The 24906-nt window shown below is 41.6% G+C and overlaps 1 protein-coding gene across 2 annotated transcripts in view; it reads left to right on the top strand.

Annotated features, from left to right (window-relative positions):
* Positions 1–372: 372 nt before the first annotated feature.
* The window catches only part of BAIAP2L1 (BAR/IMD domain containing adaptor protein 2 like 1), a gene marked incomplete at both ends in the record, with an annotated part of 110268 nt that continues 85734 nt past the window's right edge, over positions 373–24906 (top strand). For both annotated transcript variants that reach the window (XM_080702781.1, XM_080702780.1), the window contains one exon: positions 373–423. In XM_080702781.1, coding sequence (XP_080558907.1) covers positions 373–423 — 51 coding nt within the window. The remainder of the gene's footprint in view (positions 424–24906) is intronic.

Below are 24906 nucleotides of genomic sequence, written 5' to 3'. Positions count from 1 at the left end.
TCCGAGCCGCGGCCCCGCCCACCCGCGCGCCTCATCGGGGCCGCCCCGCCCACTCCCACCCTCTCGCGTAGGCCCCGCCCACCAGCGACGAGGCCCCGCCCATCCACGCCTCAGGTGGGGGCCCCGCCCACCGCGCGCCTCAGGTGGGGCCGCCCGGCCGCGTCAGGCCGCTCGCCGCTCCCCAGCCTTGCGCCGGCCGCCGCGCCGAGAAAACTTTTGACATTTTGGAGGTGGAGGCGCGCGCGAGCGCTCGGCCGACGGCTGCGGCGGCAGCCCACCCTCGAGGACCTCTGAGTCGCGCCTCGCCGTCCAGGGTCGGCGGCCACGAGGCCCCGCCGCGTCCCCGTGCCCGCCCGTCCTGCGGCTGCAGCCATGTCGCGGGGGCCGGAGGAGGTGAACCGGCTCACCGAGAGCACCTACCGGGTAAGCCCGGGGCCGGGGCGCGCGGGCGGCCGCGGGGGCCCGGGGCCTGCGCGGCGGGGTTCGGGGTTCGGGGTCCGGGGTCGGGAGGGGCGCCCCGCGGCAGCTGTCGCGGGCAGAGGTCGGGCTTTTCACCGTGGAGTGAGAGGGGTCTCCACGGGGGAGACCCACCTCGCCCCCGCCCCGCCGCGGACCCGGGGCCCGGACCGCGCTGGCCCGGCTGCGGGGCTGAAGCCCTGCGAGACCAAAGGACGAGCTCGGGTTTCCTCGGAGAAAGAAAGCAAAGCGCACCGGAACGTGGGGGAGAGGCTCCCGGGTGGTTAGGGGCCGCCCGGTGAGCCGAGCTCCGCGCCCACCCTCGCTTGCAGGCTCCTCGGCTGGCTGGCCTCGAGCCGGCTCGCAGGAAGCCTTGAAACGCCCTCCCCTGTGGGCCTTTCCTGCGCAGCTTTAAGTTGAACTTAGCTTTTATACGTCGATGATCTTTAGAGGTTCTTGGAGCCCAAGAGCGCTGAGATTTTAATAGAAACCGTCCTGACCTCATGGAACGCTTGCTGGCCGGTCTCTTTAACTTGCATGTTTCGTGAGAGAATTTCCCCAGAACCATACATAGGATTAGTGGCTAGTTCAGTAAGTTTAAGTACTTATAAATGAATTCCAGTTGAAATAAGATACGCGTTTAATCATCTTCTATTAATAGAATACAAAACAACTTTTGTTTTAATTCTTCTTAGGCTCACTGAACCCCTGAGACTTCCAAGTTCTGTAAATTCACTGTGGCCGTGGTGAGGGCCCACTGTTTGGACAGTGTGTGTGTGTGTGTGTGTGTGTGTGTGTGTGTGTGTGTGTGTGTGTGTGTGTTGGGATGGAACCCAGGGGCATTCTACCTCTGAGTGACACCCCAGCCCAATTTTTTTGAAACATGGTTTCACTGAGTTGCAAAGGGCCTCACTAAGTAGCTGAAGCTGTCTGGGAACCTCAGTCCGATCCTCCTGTCTCAGCCTCCCACATGCTGGGATTACAAACGTGTGCCACCACGCCCAGCTTTGTTTGGACATTTGTACAGATGTTTTTAACCCAAAAATCGAGTTTCTGAATTTGCAAGATCTGAGTTCCTGAAATCAGAGTTTTATTGACTTCTGCTGAGTAAAAATTTAAAAACCTCATAAAAGTATTTTCATAATCTATCTGTTGAGGTTCAAAAATTATCAATTCCCTTCATCTGATACATATAGTGTATACTGTAACTTATGTATTACACTTTATAGGTAGATTGTTGATAGCATTTGGGGGGTCAGCAACTGTGATGGAAAACTGTTCTTATTGGCGTATTACTTTTAATAGAAGGCAGGTTTTAGAAATGCCAGTTATTTGAATGTTTAAATCCTTGCATTTGTATTGAGATTGTTAATATTTAAATGGCCCTGAGCATGGTGGGGCAGGAAGTGTGGGGTGCAGACAGAGTGTAAATAAAAATTCTGACTCTTAGACTTGGAGAGTAGTAGTTACTCTGGTAATAGTTAAAGAAAAACTGTGTGTAACTGAAATGCAGATCATTGCAAATTGTATGTAGAGTCTAAGTATCCCTTGAAGTACAAAAACACATGAACGGAAATTTCTCTAATACAGGTTTATTTATCATCCTGGTCTAAAAGAATATCAGGCAATCAGATGCTCAGCCTAAACTCTGCACTTTCTCTCACTTCTGACTGAGGGAGTCTTCGGAGGAGCTCTACTCAAGAGAAGTACAGTGGCACAAATGTCAGCCACTTTGGCAGGTCATATTACCACACAACTGGTACAGAAGGAAAGTTTGGATTTTATTGTTTGATTATCTCTATTCGTAGACATAAAACTGCAAGTCCTTTTAGTTTTTGAAAGGTTGTAATGCACTGAGGGTCAGAGTTCAGTACCTTATTGCTTTCCATTCTCAGGAGTCTGAAAGCATACCAAAAGCTCACTAATTATTGATTGATTGATTTTAAATCACCTTTTCTTTGTTATTGTTTTGGGATGAGGCTTTTTTTTTCTGCAGTACTAGAGATATGGAACCCAAGGGCATTCTACCTCCGAGCTATACCTTCAGCCCTATTTTTTATTCTTTATTTTGAAACAGGGTCTCTCTGAGTTGTAAAGAGCCTTACTAAGTAGTAGCTGAGGCTGGCTAGAACAGTGATCCTCCAGTCTCAGCCTCCCAAGTGCTGGGATTATTACAAGCATGCACCCCTGAGGATCAGACTTTTTATGTTGAGGTGGGATAAGAATTTATAAAACTGGATGACAGGTTTATATAATCTATGAAATAGAGGCTGCTGGCCCATAGTTTGTCTATGATGAAAATGCACAGTGAAATTTTACATTCACCAGTCTGATTGGAACCCTGAAAAGGCTTTCACCACCTCCTTAATGGGTTCTTCCTCCCCAAGCCTTCCCGCAGTAATCAAGGCTAAAAACAATTTAAGCGTAGTATGGGAAAATTCTTCTAACAATATTGGTGAGTCTAGTTTTTTATTTTTTCCAAAAGAAAAAAAAAAGATTTCCTTTGTTACTTAGCAATCTGCAATATTTTACTAATAGAAACACAACCTAATCAGGTGCAATTACAAAAGCTATCTGCAAATGAGATTTTATGACTTGATACTATGGGTTTTAGACATTTAAAAAAAATACTCAAATTTCTTTGAAATAAAGGAATACATTCTTTTGCGAAAAGGGAGATTTATGAAGTAGTGTGATCCTCTGTATGCAATATCAAATGTCGTTAAATATATATTTGTGCATTTGTTGAGTCTTCTAAAATATGTACTTAAACAAATGATTACTGGCGAGCCATGCTAACGCCCAGGAGGATGTGCGTTTTACTACCTCACAAACAAATGGTATGATAATAAGCCCCAAAATATCAAGTAATGTTGCTCTTGCTAATTAGAGTTTAGGCAGTGATCCCTCCCCTTCCCACACTTTAGTCTATAGTATGACCATAATTTGCCCTCAAAAGCTTGCTTGTGATTTTACATGGTTTTCTGATGAGTACATGCTTTAGTGGGAGAGGAAGAAGTAAAGTTCAAACAAACCTTTAATTAAGAGTAGCCACAGCCTTCCTAGAAGTTAGAACTGTTAAAGTCATAGGAAGTCGACAGAGGCTGAGTGTGGCATCATCCAGGGACGTCCTACCTACATCAGTCTTACTAAGCAGTGAGAAGGAAAATGACACTAAGAAAACGAAGGGAGGAAGCCGGGTGTGGTGGCGCACGCTTGTAATCCCAGGAGGATCACGGTTCGCTACAGCCTTAGCTACTTAGTGAGGCCTTTTGCAACTCAGACCCTGTTTCAAAAAAATAAAGAATAAAAAAATAGGGCTGGGGGGCGTAGTTCGGAGGTAGAATGTCCCTGGGTTCAATCCCCATTACCAAAAAAACAAACCAACAACAAGGAATGTCACCTTCTCAAGGAGGCCTGCTCAAACAGCTGTTTAAATTGCTGACAAATATCTCCCAACCCCACCTTAAGCTACTTTATCTTTTCTCCCATAAAACTTCTGACTTTATAATCTACTGTGCAATACATTTATTTGTTCTTCTCTTTCCTCCCCAACTGGAATGTGAACCCCACAAGGTTTTGTTCTTCTCTAAGCACCTAGACCAGTTCCCAACATGTAGTAAGTATACATACTTGTTAAATGAATGTATGTCTAATTTATTTAAGCACCTAACTTATACCATGCTCTCTTTTGATAGTTTTCTCTCATTCTAAGAATATATGTTCCCATGACACAAAGGTAAATTTCTGTGCTTATTTGCCATTTTTTGATTGAGAAAGTGAGACATAAAATCTGTGATAGCTTCCACATGCCATTTACCACATTGGTCTCTGAATAGTAATTTAGTTTCTAATGACCAATAAATGTACAAATCAAATATATTTTCATAATTTGACAGTCTAAGATGTCACTGAAATTTTTCTGCTTCTTGGTAATTCAGTATCAATGACATGTATCCAACAAACCTTTTAATTAGAAACTGAAATGCTTTTGTTCTTTTATTAGGTAAAGTAAGTAGTCTAATCTGGGTGTGGTGGTGCAAGCCTATAATCCTAGTATTTGGGAGGCTGAGACTGGAGGATTGTAGGTTTGAGGCCATCCTCAGATACTTAATGAGACCATTTCAAAATAAATAAAAAGGACTGGGGGAATAGCTTAGAGGTAGATTGCCCCTTGGTTCAATCCCTAGTACCAAAAAAAAAAAAAAGAGTAAGCAATCTAGGTATGTTTTTTCCATGTCAGTTTAATGTTTTATTTTCTCAATCTCAACTTGAGTTTAATGGGGGATGTTTTAGAAAGAGTGCCTGCCTGATTGGTTTTCAGTCTGGACAACATACAAGCTTTAAAATGCCCTTTTAAGAACCCTCTCTGAGGTACATTTATTGTTGTCACTCTATACTCTGTCTAGTATCAACCTTATCCTCTAGCTCCTACCATCTTCAAGTGTGCGGAAGATAAAATGGGTTTCATAGGCCAGACAACTTGCTCTTGGCTCCATGAAGACTTAAAAAGGGGTTAGTAGGTGCCAGGGAACAGCAGAAAGGATTGCCAGGTATTGAATATGAATCTGAACCACCCACTATTTTAGCTTTTTGTTTGTTGAAATGAAATATAAAGCAAACAATGAGTTTATTCTGTAAAAACATTATCTTGATGGGAAAGAGGTTTTAGAACTGTGATAACACTACTCTGCAATATCCTTTATCATGAAACCTGGGAGGCTGGGACCTCTTTGACAAATGGCAATCTCTACAAGTTTCAGGTAGTTTTTGAGTTTACATTTGTGACCTTGTTTCAGTATTTTGACACATTCTTCAGCAGACCTGCAAGGGAAACCCAATGTGCCTGGAATTGCAACAACTGAAGGGTTGTTTTGTTTTGTTTTGTTTTGTTTGTGGTACTGGGGATGGAACCCAGGGGCTTTTCTACCTCAGTGCTATACTCTTAGACCTATTTCATACTTTATTTGGAAACAGGGTTTTACTAAGTTACTGAGAGCGTCACTAAGTAGCTGAGGCTGGCTTTGAACCTGTGTGACCCTCCTGTCTCAGCCTCCCAAGTGCTGGGATTACAAGCTTGTGCTACCATGCTTTGCTTTGTTTGTGTGTGTTTTTTTCCAGCATTCCACATGGCTGTTTATTCTGGAGTTAAAAAATAAAGCTAGCTGTGGTGTTTCAGGCCTGTAATCTCAGTATTTGGGAGGCTGAGACAGAAGGTTTGCAGGTTCTAAGCCAGCCTCAGCAACTTAATGTAGTGAGGCTCTCAGCAACTCGGTGAGACCCTATTTCCAAATAAAAAGCAAAAATAGGGCAGGGGGTATAGCTTGAATATAGAATGCCCCTGGGTTCAAACCTCAGCATCACAAAAATAAAAATTATAAAAGCTGTACAAACATTAGTCCAACTAACCTGTTGACACATGCAATTGTGTTTTTATTTTTCAAACTTTTTTGGTATTGGGGATTAAACCCAGGGGCATTCAATCTCTGAGCTACAACCCCAGGCCCTCCTTTTTAAAATTTCAAAACAGAGTCTCACTTAATTGCTGAGACTGTCCTCAAACCTCCGATCCTCCTCTTTGAGCCTCCCAAATACTGGGATTACAGGCATGTGCCACCATGCCTTGCTCTGTCTTTTCTGACTTTTTATTAAACTACAGTATGCATAGAGAAAGGTATGCTTAAGTGTCTATAGCTCACTAAATTGTCACAAGCAGGACACACCTGTGTAACCAGCACCAGGTTCAAGAAGCAAATGATGAGAAACACTGCTGGTTTGCGTGGCCACTTCTCTAATCTCTAATGGCATCCATTATTTTGTCTACTTGTACCCAAGTGCTTGTCAGATTCATCCTTGTTGCTGGAATACTTGTAGTTCATTCTTGTTGCTGGGTGGTATTCTACTGTGTGAACATACCACAATTGATCCTCTTGAGCATTTGGATTGTTCCCAGATTACAGGATGAGTAGTGTCTTAAAAACATTCCTAGTGCATATTTGGTGGGCATAGGCCCTTATATCTCTTGGGTATACACACAGGAGTAGATTTGGTAAGCATAAAGCATTTTAATGTTTAGCTATAGTTGAAAGTGCCAGGCAGTTTTTCAGAGTGGTTGTAGCTGTTGACATTCCCACCAGCAGCATATGAGAGTTTTGGTTTCTCTACATCTCTACAGCTGGCAGTTGATAATTGTAGGTCTTTCTAATTTTTGCCATCCTGATACGTATATGCAAATAAAATTTTAAAATTCAAAGCCAAACTATTTGCTTCTGGCCTGCTGATGATCTGTTTCTGTGTAGAATGCCCACAAGCTCAACAGGAGCCCTGAAGGGGGACATTTAGTGTCAGCAACAGAACCTCAGGGGTCTGAGAGAGCCATACAGTTACGGTGATATTCACTAGTATAAAACTTAAATTTCAATTTATTTAACTCTAAAAAAGTATCAAGCTGAACATATCAAAGGGTTTTATCAAAGGATGTTGAGGGCATAAACAGGTCACCCTGTTCAGACAAACTGGCATGCTTGGGGTAGAGTATGGAGTTGTTGGTTAATTCAGTGTGTGTGTGTGTGTGTGTATGTGTGTGTGTGTGTGTGTGTGTGTGTGTGTGTGTGGACTGGGGAACCCAGGGGCATGTGTGCACGGGTGTGAATGTGGATGTGTTAGTTAACTGGGGAACCCAGAGGCATTCTACCTCCAAGCTACACCACAAGCCCTTTTTAGTTTTTGTTTTGAAAGTGTCTTGCTCGGTTGCTGAGAGTCTCTCTACATTGCTGAGGTTGTCCTCAAACCTGTGATCCTCCTGTCTCAGCCTCCCAAGTACTTGGATCACGGGCATGCACCACCACGAGCAGCCTAGAAATCTTATTTTTAGTCTTCCCACTTACACTATAATTGGACATGCTGGAGAATAAGTCTCCAAAATTACTCCTTTCAGCATCTCCCATATCATTCATGTTATGTATTTGTGTCAATATTTAATCTTGGAGGCTTTTTGTTTATGTTTTGCAGTACTAGGGGTTGAACCCAAGACCTCACACATGCTAGGCTAGTGTTCTATTACTGAGCTTTAGTACCCTAGTCCTCATTCTGATATTTTTCAGTATACATTTCCATGTCAGTATTTGGTGCTTCATCATTTCGATGACTCCACAGTACTCGGTTCTTCATCATAATTTATTGATTCACTTCCTGTTGTTGGACATAGGTCTTGCCAATACTTTGCTATTAAAGCACTACATTGGGTATCACTGCAGGTAAAGCTTTGCCCAAATCCAAGATGTTTTTTGAAAGCTAACTCCCCAGAAGTGAGCTGAGGTCAGAGGGTATAGGTGCATTTTAAAGCTTATTTGCTCTTCACTGCAAGATGCTTTCCAGAAAATATGCACCAAATTATGCTGTGATCTGCATTATGGGAAAGTGCACCTTTCTCCAAACACCAGTCCAGTGGGTCTTTTAAAGCTACTCCCTCTTTTATAACCTTACAGGATATGTGTGTGTTTATAGTAGTAAAGCATACATAAATATATATATATATATATATATATATATATATATATATATATATATATATATATATACATACATATAATGTATGAAATGTAGGCATTGTCCAGAAAATGTGAGATTTTATGATTACACTATTGGGCATAATTTTCCCCATAAATTTAGAACTTCTGGATATATATACCTCTTTGACCCTTCAGACCTATATCCTTCTGTCATTTTTCTCAGCTTTGATTTTATACTTTCACTTATGTTTTCCTGACCTTGAGTCTCTTTCGGGTTTGTCATCATTTGAGATTGTGAAGATTCTGGTTGTAACAGTTACCATAAGTCTTTGTGGATAAAGGTAAGGCACACGTAAATGAGATGAAACACTGCTATTTTCTTTCTCCTTTAAAAATAATGAAAATATCAGAATGTGTTTCCAAACCAGTGAGAAAAATATATGCACACAGTTTTGAGATCTAAAGTATTGTTCCCAGCCTGCTAAAGCTGTGCATTTTAGAGAGGACAGAGGGTTAAGATACCCTTCAGTTTGTTGCTTAAACTGTTTTGATATGGTGCTTTGATGGTTAAGAAGTCCCTAAGCAGCTTAATAGCAATTCTTTTACTAAAAATTTCAATGGCCAGTGGCAGTTAACTGGAGGATGGAGACTTGGACTTTCCACTTCACCTCTATACTCTGGAATGTTAATTTTTAAAAGAAATATGAAATGGTTACTTTTATAATGCTTAACCAACAAGTATCAGAAATGAATATATAGATTCAATTTTAATGGAATATATGGGAAGCTTAAAATTTACCATTTTCTATCTCTGTTTTGCAAGTTAACCTTTTAAAGATAAACTTATTAAAGTTTTATTCGTTTTTCTCCTCATTTACACATATGGGAATACATTTTTACTATTACTAACCTGAGTCTGCAAGTGAACAAAAAGTAATGCACCAAAATTGAAAACATTGGTTTTTTTTTTATGTTTGTTTTGTTTTGTTATCCTGGGAATTGAAGCCAGGGTCATTCTACCTCTGAGCTATACCCCTAACCCTTTTTATTCTTATTTTTTGCAGTACTGGGGATGGGATCCAGGGGCATTCTAACTCCGAGCTATACCCCCAGCCCTATTTTTTATTCTTTATTTTGAAACAGGATCTCACTGATTTGCAAAGGGCCTCACTAAGTAGCTGAGACTGACCACGAACTGCAATCCTCCTATCTCAGCCTCCCAAATGCTGGGATTACAAGTGTTATGCCATCACACCCAGCTCCTTTTTTATTTTTTGAAACAGGATCTTACTAAGTTGTTGAGGGTCTTGCTAAATTGCTGAGTCTGGCCTTGAGTCTGTGGTCTTCCTGTCTCATCTAACTACTGGGATTACAGACAGATATGTCCAATATGCTCAGCATCAAATTTTAATTTTTAAAACTATTTTTCAAAAATCTTATTCCTAGGCTGGGTGTGATGGCACACGTTTGTAATCCCTGCACTTGGGAGGCTGAGACAGGAGGATCTCACAGATTCGAAGCCAGCCTCAGCTACTTAGTGAGGTTCTCAGCAACTTAGTGAGACCCTATTCCCAAATAAAGTATAAAATAGGTCTCAGAGCCGGGCGTGGTGGCACGCGCTTATAATCCCCGCGCTTGAGAGGCAGAGACAGGAGGATCACACAGGTTCGAAGCCAGCCTTGCTGGCTTAAGAGACCCTGTGTCCAAGTAAAAATATAAAATAAGCCTGGGAATATACCCTGGAGGTAGAAGGGTTCCATCTCCAGTACCACCAAAAAAAAAATTTATTCCTGTATTGTAAGCAGCTGATTGCTTTCAAGGTGCACCTGTATCCAGGAAAGATATAAGACTGGTAATAACAACCTGCCAAAAAAAGGGGGAAGTTCATCTGATTAGAACACTGCCTAAAACAGACACACAGTGGATGGGGGTTGGATTCCGGACAGATGACAAGCCCAACTACCAGTCATCCTGACCATGCAGAGCCGATCATGTAATTTAGAATGAGAGGCAAGAGGAGTACAAGAGACTGCCTTGTCACCTTCATATACCTGTCAGATATAGATGGCTAGGACCAATCCATTTCTGCCCACAAAATTTCATGTGAAAAATCAGGAAAATCACAACAATTGTTTATACTTAAGTGCTGTGTTGATGGTTACATAAAACCTTAATGATTAATTTGGGGGTGTGGCTTAGTAGTAAAGTACTTGCTTAACATGCATGAACACCTAGATTCTATCCCCACCACCACCAAAAAATAATAATTTTTAATTGACTATACTATGTTGTTATAGCATGGGCTTCATTTTGTACTTTGAGCAGCTTGATGTGTAGGACATGGACCATGTCTGATACTACTGTGTGTGTGTGTGTGTGTGTGTGTGTGTGTGTGTGTGCGCGCGCGCGCGCATTGCTAAGGATGAAATCCAGGGGCCTTCTACCTTCAGTTTATACTCCCAGACCTATTTTTTATATTTTATTTGGAAGCAGAATCTCACTAGGTTGCTGAGAGCCTCACTAAGCTGAGGCTAGCTTCAAACTTGTGTGATCCTCCTGTCTCAGCCTCTCAAGTACTGGGATTACAAGTGTGCCCCACCATGTCCGGCTCTGATACTGTACTCTCTAAGTGTGTAAACATGTAAGACATTGTTCCTATTACAGATTCAGTCTGTTACATTCTTTGAGAAGATTCCTTCAGTTAACCAGTCCAGTCCTTGTGTTATCCCAAATGTATGTTTATATTTGATAAAGTCTTATTCCTCCATTCAACCTTGAGTTTGTTTTCTCAGCCTTAAATAAGAATGATAATCGTACCTCCTTCCTGAGGTCACCTGGAGGAGTAAGCATGGTAGTACATGAAAGTTCTTAAAACAGAGTCTGGTGTCGGGTGTGGTGGTGGATGCTTGTAATCCCAGCATTTGGGAGGCTGAGACAGGAGGATCACGGTTTGCAGCCAGCCTCAGCTACTTAGAGAGGTCCTTTGCAATTTAGTGAGACCCTGTTTCAAAATAAAGAATAAAAAAATAGGACTGGGAGTGTAGCTCGGAGGTAGAATGTCCCTGTGTTCCATCCCCAGTACCGCAACATGAATAAATAAATAAATAAATAAGCCGGGCGTGGTGGCGCACGCTTGTAATCCCCACGCTTGGGAGGCGGAGACAGGAGGATCACGCTGGTTCGGAGCCAGCCCCGCTGGCTTAAGAGACCCTGTTTCCAAATAAAAAATATAAAATAGGTCTGGGAGTGTAGCCCGTGGGAGTGTATCCCGGAGGTAGAAGGGCTTCCAGGAACCCCAGTACCACCAAAAAAAATAAAAAATAAAAAATAAATAAATAAAATGCCTGGCACATAGTGGATGTTCAGTTAGTGTTCACTGTGGTTGAAAGTAGCTTCTGTTTACTGGACTGCAGCCATTGCACAAACACTGATTTTCATATCTTGTTTACTGCTATCCCCAGTATCTAGGAGACTGACTGGCACATAGGTGGAGTTGGATAAATATTTGATGAAAAAATAGTGTTGAAATTATTGGCACACATTTTTCTCTCAGTGAGCTATATGGTTCTTCATGGCTTTGTAAAATTCCTCATTGGGCTAAATACTGAATATTTGTCCTTATCACACAGCTGTGACTAAAGTTGTCACCTATGCCTTAGCCTGTGTGATTGAGATGGTAATAACAGCTACTGTAGAGCTTACCACTGACATTTATGCATTTTGCAACTATTTTCTCAAACATCACAACTGTTTCTGCTATTGTGGTCCCTGGTCTCCCAGAACCACACCACTGGAGAGTAGACCAACTCAGTCTGCCCTTCTGGAGTTCATTACTATTGACAGCACAGCTGCCAGGGTTTCCTATCTCTAACCTTTGCCCTCCACCTCTGCCTGACCAGGTATCAATTGTGTTTCCTTGACCTTGTCCAAGGGTTATCCTGCCTTTGCCAGTCCACCCCACTCCCTGCTGCATTGTGTGTGTGTGTGTGTGTGTGTGTGTGTGTGTGTGTTGTCGTCTCAGTATTAGAAGGAGGAAAGGAAGGTTAGCTGGGCATGGTGGCACATACCTGAAATCCCAGTACTTGGGAGGCTGATACAGGAGAATAGCAGGTTCAAGGCCAGCCTCAGCAAATAGTGACACTTTCAATCTAGGAAGACTCTGTTTCAAAATAAAAATAAAAATAGGGCTGGGGGTGTAGTTCAGAAGTAGAATGCTCCTGGGTTCATTTCCCAGTAATTAAAAAAAAAATGGCACTTGTTGTATGAAGTCAGTGTACTTTTGTTTGTTTTTTGTGTTACTGGAGTTGGAACCCAGGGGCATCCTACCTCTAAGCCACATCCTCAGCCCTGTATGTTATTCTTTCTTTTGAAGCAGGGTCTCACTGAGTTGCAAAGGGCCTCAAGTGTGATGGCACACTCCTGTAAGAGGCTGAGTCAGGAGGATTGCAGGTTTGAGAGCAGCCTCAGCAATTTAGCAAGACCCTGATTCAAAACAAAAAATAGCTGGGTGTGGTGGTGCACGCTTGTAATCCTAGCATTTGGGAGGCTGAGACAGAAGGATCGCAGTTCACGGCCTGTTTCAAATAAAGAATAAAAAATAGGGCTGTGGGTGTAGTTCAGAGGTAGAATGCCCCTAGAAAACAAAACACATATACCTCTACAGACTAACCAAAAATATCATGGTTGGTCATTCTTTTACGAACTAACCAAAAATGTATGGTTGGAATTTTAAGAAGTAGTTTTTATTTCATGCTCATAGATACTCTCCTCTGATGTTCATGCTTGAATTCTAGCACAGGGCTCCAAAAACCCCTTGCCTGATGGAGGCCAGGGTGGGCCAGACGATAGTCTAGTGTCTGATAGCATTCTAGGAATGCCTGCTTTCAAACAAAGGTTTTCTTGGCACTGCCACAAAATTCATATATATGTATGTGTATGTATATATATATATATATATATCTCCCAGTATAATCATCTGTACTTCTTGCGGTACCAGAGTTTGAACCCAGGGGTGTTCCACCTCCAAGTTATACCTCCAACCCTATTTTTTTAGTCTTTTTTTTTTTTTTTTTTTTTTTTGCAGTACTGAGGATGGAACCCAGGGGCATTTTACCTCTGAGCTACATCCCCTGTCCTATTTTTTAGTCATTTTTAAAAACATTTTTAAAACAGGGTCTCACTGAGTTGCAAAGAGCCTTGCTAAGTAGCTGAGGCTATCCGTGAACCACAATCCTCCGGTGTCCACCTCCCGAATGCTGAGATTACAAGTGTACCACCACACCCAGCCTTTATTCTTTATTTTGAAACCGAGTCTCACTAAGTTGCAGAGGGCCTCACTAAGTAGCTGAGACTGGCTGAGAACTTATGATCCTCCTGTTTCAGCCCAAGTACTGGGATTACAAGTGAGTGCCACCATGCCTGGCTAATCATCTATACTTTTTTTTTTTTTTTTTGGTGGTGGTACTGGGGGTGGAACCCAGGGGCTTTCTACATCCAGGCTATACTCCCAGACCTTATTTATACTTTATTTGGAAACAGGGTCTCACTAAGTTGCTGAGAGCCTCACTAAGTAGCTTAGGCTGGCTTCGAACCTGTGCGATCCTCCTGTCTCAGCCTCCCAAGTGCTGGCATTACAAGTGTGTGCCACCATGCCCAGCGTGCATCATCTATACGTTAACTATGAGATAATTGGTTTATGAAATTCCACCAGTAGACAAATATAAAACCTTTTTTGTGTGGTACTAGGGATGGAATACAGGGGCATTCTACCTCTGAGCTATATCCTTGGCCCTGTTTTGTTTTGAAACATGGTCTCACTAAGTTGTGGCTGTCTGCGAACTGCAATCTTGTCTTGGCCTCCCCAGTACTGGGATTACAAGTGTGGGCCACCACGTCCAGCTGTTGAGCCTTTTTGTTTGGTTTTATTGTTGTACATTAGCTTCAAGAACAGTTATGTGTGTATGTACTGGGGATTGAACCTAGGGCCTCACATGTGGTAGTCAAGCAGCCTACCAGTGAGCTATAGCCCCAACACTGAAGGACCACTTTTGCACAAAAATTCTGTTTAAACCAAAACCTGGAGTATATGAAGAATGGAGAGGAAGAATGAAAGCAAAACAGAATGTTTAATTCATAGTGAATATTCAGTGGAGAGTTTTCTCTGTGGGCTGAAGATTTTCTATGAAACTTATCTTTTTATTTATTTTTATTTTTGCGGTACTGGGGATTGAACTCAGGGGGATTCTACCTCCAATTTACACCCCCAGCCCTATTTTTTTCTATATTTTGAAACTGGGTCTCACTAAGTTGCAGAGGGTATCACTAAGTAGCTGAGGTTGGTTGTGAACCTGCGATCCTTCTGTTTCAGCCTCCCGAATGTTGAGTTTACAAGCGTATGCCACCGTGCCCCGCTGAAACTCCTCTTTTTAGAAGGACATAGTAAGGATTTTTGTCTGGAAAAACATTTGCCAAACTCCTTCCCAATCATAGCAGGAAATACAACTGCTAATCCAGCAGATTTGTCTCAAAATGGATGGTTTATCATTTTCTACTAATGGGTCAAATCGATTTTTGCCTTGTGAGGGGATTGCTACAAACAGTTGCATGGGCATAAAAAGCTTTACAGACCAATGGTACTTTCCACTGGTCTTCAAAGAGTTCACAGAGGTCAGTGGATGACCTGTCTCAAGACCTGGGTTTTTTTCAATGCATGGGCTAGTTGGCTACAAGCAGGAAACAAGCCAACACATGCAGCTCTGTCACCAACCCACAGTATGAAGGATGTGGAGTCCCTGATTTCTTAGCAGTCAGTGGGTTTTGTTGTTCTTTTAAGCATTCTGGAGTTGTAATTTACATAACTATAAAATTCACTCCTTCCTGATGTACACATCCTTCCTGACCATTTGCTGTCATTTCCTCTTTCTTACTCCCAGTCCTAGGCCTCCACTGATAATATTCTCTCTATAGATTTGTCTTTTCTGGATATTTTATATAAATAGTCTCATAAAATATGTTATCTTTTGTGATTGGTTACTGAGCATAATAGGATCACTCATGTTTCATTGTGTATCAGTACTTTATTCCTTTTATAGTCAAATAATATTCTATTGTATGGATATTCCACACTTTGTCCACTCACCAACTGATGGACATTGGGTTGTTTCCAATAAGGTATTTTTAAGTTTATATTTATTTATATTTATGATACTGGGGATTAAGCTCAGGGCTGCTATATCCTTAGCCTTATTTGATGTTTTATTTTGAGACAGGGTCAGGGTCTCACTAACTTGTTTAGGCTGGCCTTGAGTTTGCAATCGTCCTGCTCAGCCTCCTGAGTAGCTAGGATTACAGGTGTGTGCCACTGCACCTGGCCCAATTTAGTATTCTCTTTAAGAGCCATATTATTGCCTTTTATATAAAAGGTAATTTAAATGACAACTTGGAAAAACACAGGGTTTGAAAGCAAAATTCATAAGGAAAGCCCTGGCATTTTCAGATTTCATAAGCTTGTTAAGCCTTAGTAGGTAGAGGGCAGAGCCTTGCAGCTTTTATGATTCTCCGATGGACCTATTACTTTGAGTTAATGAAGTTGTAAGCAGTGGCCCCATTACCTCACGCTTGATTTTTATGGCTAATTGGCCCACTGGGCCATCATGTCTGTAGTGTGTGTTCAGGTGAGTCTGGAGTTGAGGAGAGGCTGCAGCTGATCCACCTAGGAGTGTATACATCTCTACATAATACAGACTTCCAGAACTGTTGCTGCTACTGTGGGGCCAGTGGTGGTTAGATTATTTCCCAGCACTTTACTGGTGGCTGGGAATGCAGTGGTGGCTAAATTAATGTCCTTGGGCCTTCATTTACTTGTCATTTCTGCTAAGGAAATGGAGAATAAACAGGCAATGTCATGTGAGGTAGTGATAAGCACTTTGAAGAAAGAAAAGCCAGGAACCTGGGGAGCTCAAGAGAGGGAGGGAGGAAAGGAGGCTGAAGTTGCTACGTTCTGTGGGAGGAGGCGCAGGAGTTTTAAGCTGATGTTGGGTTGGCTGAGTATCCATAACCAGAGCCTGCAGATAGGAAGGAGGAGCAAGGAAAACTTCTGGGAATCAGTTTGGCCTGTTCAAAGGACAGTGGAGCTCATTGTGCCTGGAGTACAGTGACTGGGTGGAGTGTACATCCAGGCACAGGGGTATCCAGGCTTTGAGTGCCTCTTCCTCCTACCTTGCTGTTAAAAGAACAGAAGTTGAGAACTAAAGATAAATCCATTAAATTGGCCGGGCGTGGTGGCACACGCTTGTAATCCCTGCGCTTGGGAGGCAGAGACAGGAGGATCGCGCAGGTTCGAAGCCAGCTGCGCGCGCTGGCTTAGGAGACCCTGTTTCCAAACAAAATGTAAAAGTAGGTCTGGGAGTGTAGCCCGGAGGTAGAAGGGCTTCCAGGAACCCCAGTACCACCACCAAAAAAAAAAAAAAAAAAAAAAAAAAAAAAAAATCCATTAAATTGTACCAGGAAACCACCTTTCATTGTTTCTCTTTATCTACCTAGATACTTTCAGACACATATATATACTTTCTTTAAGGCTGACAGGGGAAATAGTTGATGGTACTTTCACATACTCTGTGTCCTAGCATTTCTGTTTCTGGGTAAATTCTTACCTGTGTGCCCAAAGAGATATGTACCATTTCTTGCTTGATAGTTGGTATTGGCAAAAGCTTATAAGCCATTTACATGCCACTCAGTGGAGAAGTAAATGGGTAAAACACTGTGTGTGTGTGTGTGTGTGTGTGTGTGTGTGTGTGTGTGTATAAAATAAAAAACAGATTCATTTCAGGAAATTAGCTTACACAATTCTGGGGGCTAACAAGTGTGAAATCTATAGGGCAGGTGAGAGATGACTCTGTAGCCCCTAAGTAAAATTTTTTCTTCCTTGTTTATATATTGAGGCTCCTCAGGAAACCCTCAGTTTTGTTTGTTAGACCTTTTGACTCATTAGGTGATCCCCAGATTATTGGGATAATTTCTTTTACTTAAATAAGTCATCTGTTTATAGATATCAACCCTATCTGCAAAATACCTCCTCAGTAATATCTACTGCTGACTGGGTGCTATAGCCTAGCCACAGGAACACCTAAAACTAATCATGACAGTGAGACACCATAGAAAATTTAAATAGGGAGCCAGGTGGTGATCACTTGTAATCTCAGCTTGGGAGGCTGAGACAGGAGCATCGCAGGTTTGTGGCTAGCCTCAGCTACTTAGGTCGTCTGCAACTTAGACCCTGTTTCAAAATAAGGAATAAAAAATGGGCTGTTGGGTGTAGCTCAGAGGTAGAATGCCCCTGGATTCAATCTCCATTACTGAAAAAAAAAATTAGGAATAACTTCACTATATCCAGTTGGATAAAGAAAAAGTAAGATATGAGTGAAATGCATTATATGATATCTCTTATATGTTTTAAGTATCTTTTCAATGTACAAAGCAAAATTATACAGCAATCATGACTGAATACATATGTGTATAAAAGTGTAACAGATGGGTTAGAAAGGTAACAGCAGTCTCAATCAGCAGGTCCCTTGGTGGGTGGGATCTAAGACTTGAATGGGGTGGTTGAGGCCCCTATAGTTTTGTCTAGTATCTTAGTACCTGTCAGCAAAAGGAGCCAATGACAGTATAGAATTTTCATAATTCCTCTTAAGTGTCTGTGGGTTATGGATGCTCTTTCCCTCTCCCCATCTCTTTTCTTTTAGTGGGAGAAAGAGCTTGTCAGAAATACTCATTTGTCATGGTAGAATGGATTCATGTTGTATGCTATTAGAAGGTTAATTATATTTACCCAAAACGGGGAGTGAGATGAAGCTAAAAAGAAAATGAAAATGCTATACTGATTCCCATAATCACTCACAATGGAGGTACTCTGACATCATAAAAATGGTTTCTTCTCACTTATTCTACAATTCATTGGAGGGAACTATTGAGGCCTCAGGTGAGCACAAAGGTTATTAGGGAAACTGCCTAGGTCTGACCACCTCTGGATGCCTGCAGGCCTTAGCAAGACTTGAAAATAGAATAACTCAAAACTTCACTATTTCATCTCTAAAATGGGAAGACTAATAGCCGGGATGATAGGACCAAATACAGCCAGTAACATAGCACTTCATAAACGTTAAAATGTATCTCAAAATGAAATGCTCTCAACTGGCATCATTCTTTAGATGTTTGTATTCATGATCTCTCTCATCCTTATAATGACAGTTTGAGGTGGGAAAACTAGTACCTTATTTCCATGTTACAGAGAGAAAGTCGAGGCCTGCCTCTAACATAGTCTGTGTAAATGGGACTTCCCATTTGTTTGAAGATTGACTAATATTTTAGAGCTTTTTCTCCTTTAATAATTATTATAGTTCGTTGGTTCTTTTTGTGCTAAGTGTCAGAGCTTTGAAGAGCATGCAAGTGTCCGTTAAGGCTGGGCATGGTGGCACACACTTGTAATCTCACTACTGGGTGTGGGGGACTGAACAGGAGGATCGCAGGTTCATGGCCAGCTTCATCAACCTGTGAGTCCCTCTGCAATTTAGTGAAACTCTGTTTCAAAATAAAGAATAAAGCCAGGTGTGGTAGCACATGCTTGTAATCCCAGCATTTGGAAGGCTGAGACTAGAGGATCACGGTTCAAGGACAGCCTCAACTATGTAGTGAGGCCCTCCACAGGAAGCATTTTTGTGTTCATTTGAGTATTTCTGATGTAGCTTAATACTCCAAAACAAGAAAACATCTCGGTTGTCTACTCTTCCTCTACTTGGCTTGTTCTCCATATCTATGATAGGTATAAACAATGCGACTCTTGTGACCATCTGTTATCCCTCAAAAAGCTGTCTCTTTGCCAAATTTGTTTACTGATACTGTTCCTCTAGGCAAAGGAGGTAATCTAAGTGTTGGTGAGATTAGGCCAGGGACAGCAGTTCAACAACACTCAAAGAAGTAAGATTTTCTTCAAATAAAACCTGTCTAGAAGTATCCCTAGTTAGCCCTTGTTACAGGTATTCTTGTCACATGACACTAAAATATGCCTTGATTTGGTTGAGCGTTTGACATAAATTAATTTGAATGAAATTGTGTAGAGTAAAATATAGAAATTTCAAGTCAGGCGTGGTGGCACACGCTTGTAATCCCAGCATTCAGGAGGCTGAGACTGGAGGATCACGGTTCGAGGACAGCCTCAGCTACCTAGTGAGGCCCTCTGCAACTCAGTGAGACCCTGTTTCAAAATAAAGAATAAAAAATAGGGCAGGGGGTGTAGCTCAGAGGTAGAATGCCCCTGGGTTCAATCCCCAGATCTGCAAAAAATATATATATATTTTTCAAGGATATATGCTCTACCTTAGTCAAGTTATAGAACACATTTACTCAGATACATATGTCAGTTATTTGCATGCATAAATATGCCACAATGAAACCCATTACTCTGTATAATTAAAATATATAAGAGAGCCGGGCGTGGTGGCGCACGCTTGTAATCCCCGCGCTTGGGAGGCAGAGACAGGAGGATCGCGCAGGTTCGAAGCCAGCAGCGCATGCTGGCTTAGGAGACCCTGTTTCCAAATAAAAATGTAAAAATAGGTCTGGGAGTGTAGCCCGTAGGTAGAAGGGCTTCCAGGAATCCCAGTACCACCAATATATATATATGTGTATGTGTATGTGTGTATGTGTATATATATATGAGAAAAAGATCAATAAATCACTTTTTTTTTTTTTTTTTTTTTTTGCGGGTCTGGGGATGGAACCCAGGGGCATTCGACCTCCGAGCTACACTCCCTGCCCTATTTTTTTAATTTTTTATTTTGAAACAGGGTCTCACTGAGTTGCAGAGGGCCTCACTAAGTAGCTGAGGCTGTCCACAAACTGCAATCCTCCGGTCTCAGCCTCCCAAATGCTGGGATTACAAGCACGCGCCACCACGCCCGGCTAATAAATCACTTTTAAAGCTTACCCAGGGTCAGTATTACACACACACACACACACACACACACACACACACACACACACATTTTTGGTACTAGGGATTGGACCCAGGGGTATTCCACCTCCGAGCTATACCCCCAGCACTACAGCCTTATTTTATTTTGAAATAGGTCTTACTGGGTGATGAGAATCTCACTACTTGCTCAGCCTAGCCTCGAATTTGTGATCCTTCTGTTTCAGGCTCCCAAGTACTTGGATTATTGGCATGTGCCTAAAAGTAATTTTTCAAAAATGAAAAAAAAAAAAGCCGGGCATGATGGAACACCCCTGTAATTCCTGAACTTGAGAGACTGAGAGAGTATCAAATGTTTGAACCTGTGATCACAGGTTCCTTCCCCAACACCACAAATGTCAAAATAAAAGAAAATTTAAAAATCCAAATACTAAGGAAGTAAAAGCCATTGTAAGATTGTATAATTTGTTTTAAAATTATGATCTTTAACTACTGGAGGCAGGGGAAATGCCTAAGATAAACAGACCAACTAGAAATCAGATGGGAACTGTCTGCAGACCTGTTCTCTAATATTTTATTTAAAATAGCTGACTTCTGAGTGCTGTGGACCACATAAGCAATTGGGTAGCATGAGACAGAAGATCACGAGTTCTAGGCCAATGCTTGGCAACTTAGTGAGATGTTGTCTTAAAGCATAAAGAGGGATGGTGATTGGTGGAAGAGCATACCTGGATTCAATCCCTAGTACTGCAAACAAACAAACAAAAAAACCCCCTTATTTCCCTCTTCATGTGAGAGTGAGCAGAACTGTGGTATTGCCAGTCCATTAGCCTAGAATTTATTTTGTAATCATGTCTAACCATATTCTTCTCTGAATGGAAATGTAAATTTTTTTTTTTTTTGGGCGAACTGGGGATGGGGATGGAACACAGGGGCCATTCTACCTCTGAGCTACTGAGCTACACCCACAGCCCTATTTTTTATTCTTTATTTTGAAATAGAGTCTCACTATGTTGCAGAGGGCCTCACTAAAGTAGCTGAGGCTGGCCAGAACATGCTATCCTCCTGTCTCAACCTCGCAAGTACTGTAATAACAAGTGTGTGCTGCTGTGCCCCGCAGAAATGAACTTTTTTTGTGTGTGTGTGGTACTAAGGATGGAACCCAGGGGCATTCTATCTTTGAGCTACACCACCATCCCTATTTTTTTTTTTAATTCTTTATTTTGAAACAGCGTCTCACTAAGTTGCAAAGGGCCTAAGTAGCTGAGGCTGTCTGCGAACCACAAAACTCCTGTCTCAGCCTCCCAAATGCTGGGATTACAAGCGTGCGCCACCATGCCTGGCTAGAAATGAAATATTCTGATTACAAATGGTTTGGCAAATTATCCTCTTTGCCAGGCAGTAATTGGTGAATACAAACTAAGTTTTTTACTTCTTTTTTGGGGGGAGGGCAGGTTTTGGGGATGGAACCCAGAGGCATTTGACCTCTGAGCTACACCTTCTGCCCTATTTTTTATTCTTTATTTTGAAACAAGGTCTCACTGAGTTGCAGAGGGCCTCACTAAGTAGCTGAGGCTGTCTGCGAACTGCGATCCTCTGGTCTCAGCCTCCTGAATGCTGGGATTACAAGTGTGCACCACCATGCCCCACTTTACTTTTTCTTAACTGACTCATTTCTGTTCAAATACCTTTGGTGTCTTGAGCTATTTATTCTTCATGCCAAATTTAAAATTGACTTGGTCTTTATTGCTGATTATTCTCTCATTGTAAGCTACACAACACTTCAAGCCTTACCAAGCCTGACCATAGCACTGTTTTCCTTTTCTACAACATTGGACCTGATGAACTCCCAATTGTATCTGCTGCTACTACTAACATTTTACAGATTTTTGAATACAAAGGCAGTATTGCTTTTTTTGTTCATAGGTTTAAAAATAACATGCACTTCAGCTAATAAAACTAGAGTATAGGAATGGATTTTCCACTCTTCAAAGGGGCCAAAATTTCTGGGGGGAGATTCTCTGTAGAAATGACCTAAATGACAGAAATTTAACTATACATATTGGACATTGCAAACTTAAAACCTCTAGTATTGTTTTCTCTGAAGTTTAATCGTAGCCTTAAATCTTGAACTTTGCTTTTCAGTAGAATCATTTGGATCGTGATTTGTGTTTGGTATTCATAGTTTTTGGTATTTTAAGATGTTAGGGTAACCTATGAACATTTCAAGAATTATATCAAGAAATCAAGTTATGCTTTCTCCTTGTTTGGATATGAGGCATGTTTAAGAAAGAACAGATCTGGGCTTCCTGTGACTGCTTATATTGCAGGAGGAGGTTTAACTTTGTGTTGTTGTTGTTCTTTTATTTTTACCACCTAGACTCAGCCTCATAAGGATATTGTGAAAGCCAGATGCAGTGGCACACACCTGTATTCCCAGTACTTGGAAGGCTAAGATCAAAGGATCCCAGGGTTGAGTCCAGTGTGCTACAATTTAGACTGTTTCAATATGAAAAAACAAAAAACACTGGGGATGTAGCTTAGTGGTGGAACATTCCTGGGTTCAACCCCTAATACCACGCCAAAGTAATTTTTTAACTAGTAAATTATCTTTAAAATAGTTTTATCTTAAAATTAGAAAGTGATTGTTTTTAGGCTGGGAATGTAGCTCAGTGGCAGAGCCCTTTCCTAGCACGTATAAAGCCTTGTGTTCAATCCTTAGTACCTTAAAAAAAGTATTTTCTAATAAAATTATTAGATTTTAAAAAATTATTGAGCTCTCCTAGATTGCTGATGATGGTACAGCTACTCTGGGAACATTTTTGGCAGTTTCTTATAAAGTTAAACATACATTTGCCTTATGACGCAGCAGCTGAACTCCTGGGTATTTATCCTAGAGATATGAAAACTTATGGTCATACAAAAACCTGTACATGTTTACTTATATCAGGTTTATTTGAAACAGCTAATAACTGGAAGCAACCCAAATGTTTTTCAGTGTGTAAATTGATAAGCAAACTTGTGATACATCCATATCATGGAATACTACTAGCAGGAAAAAAAAAAAAAAAAGGAGTAAACTATTGATACACCCAACAGCTTAGATGCATCTCAAGGGCATTGTGCTGAATAAAAAAGCCACTCTCTAAAAGTCATATGCTGTGATACTATTTACATAATACCCTCACAATGACCAAATTATACATGGAGCTCATTGGTTGCCAGAGGTTAGGAGGCTGGGGAGGGTATGACCAGAAAGGGGTTACACAAAGAAGATATTTGTGTTGATGGAACATTCTTTTATTGTGAGGTGATAGGTTTATAAATCCATGCATGTGATAAAGCTTCATAGAAATAATCGACTACCCTCCCAAAAAAGAGTGATACAAGAATTAATCTATCACCCTTCCAAAAAAGTGATAAACCCCAGATAAGGTCTGTAGTTAAGACTTTTGTTCCACTGTTCATTTCCTGGGTTTGAAAATGAACTGCAGGTATAGAAGATATTGGATATCCTGGGGTTGAAACATACCTTGGAACTAACTGTATTACTTTTACAACTCCTTGTGAGTTTTAAGCTATTTTAAAATAAAGACTTAAAAAGAGAGGAGGATTGAAAAGAAATTACAGACATAACCGTGTTTACTGCCCAATACTATTCAGTGGGTATTCGGTAATTAGATACTGAGGCTTTGCCATTGTACTGGGGGTGGTGGTGTCAGTTGGCTTTGGGGCTTCATGGCTACTGGGTTCTACACAGGCCCAGGTCAGCTGCCTGTCCCAGTAACATAAGATGAGTGGACTTCCAGTTAAGCAGAGAAGAGTTACCTCATGTTTTTTTTTTTTCAGGTCTGGGGATAGAACCAAGGGCCATTTGACCTCCGAGCTACACCCCCCTTCCCTATTTTTTATTCTTAATTTTGAAACCGGGTCTCACTGAGTTGTAGAGGGCTTCACTAAGTAGCTGAGGCTGTCCACAAACCGCCATCCTCTGGTCTTAGCCTCCCGAATGCTGGAATTACAAGCGTGCACCACCACACCCGGCTACCTCCCTCATGTGTTTTTAATTTCCTTTTTTCAGAACACATTAAAATGATGGGAAAAATTAACAAGAAGAAAGAAAATTATAAGTTCATAGTGCAAAGAGACCAGTAAAAGAAATACCTATTGAGAAAAGGCCTAAAAAATGTTGGGTAATAGAAAGTGGACAAAAGAGTGGTGGCTCTTCTAAGAGCCTAAGAGCTGACAGAGAAAATTACTGGGGACATTCATACCCAGAGCCCCAGTGGCTGAGGACCGAAATCACAGAAAATGGGAGCGGGGAACTCACAGATCTAGGATAGGAATCTGATATGCAGGGTGGTTGGATTCCATGATTCTCTTTCCAACCCTGGCCGCCACTACCGCCACTACCGCCAGTTAGTTCCCTCTGACTGGCAGGCCAGACATTGAATCTCAGGATAAGTTGAATCACAGGAGCCCTGGTCTTGGAAACACCAGGGATGAAATTTGGACCTGAAAACAAAGGAAGTCAGTGAAAATCCTCTCAGTACATTGTGTAGTTCCCAGTCCCCTTCCTGACTGGGAAGGCTGACCACCTGATGGTTGCCCGTCTCTCCCACCAGTGGGAGGACATTAGGAACTTCTCTGGAGAAACAACTTATAATTATTCAAATAAGAGAAGATAACGGTATTAATCTGGGCACACACCTGTAATCTTAGTGACTGCAGTGATACTGAAACAGGATTGCAAGTTTGGGCCTAGCCTCAGCAACTGTTTAGAAATAAAAAGGGCTGGGAATGTAATTCAGAGGTAGAGTTCAGAGGTAGACTATATCCCTGGTTCAAATCTCAGAACAAGGCCAGAGAAAGAGAGAAGATACTGTATTCAGTATCTTTGAATAATAGGAGAATGCTTTAAAAAAATAAATAGTAATAAACATAGGCCAGCATAATTAAATAATAGAGTGC

This window comes from Muscardinus avellanarius (genome assembly GCF_963383645.1).
Source record: "Muscardinus avellanarius genome assembly, chromosome: 10".
In the NCBI taxonomy this organism is placed as follows: Eukaryota; Metazoa; Chordata; class Mammalia; order Rodentia; family Gliridae; genus Muscardinus; species Muscardinus avellanarius.
Note: the sequence above shows the minus strand (reverse complement) of the source record. Positions and strands in the feature narration are given on the sequence as shown.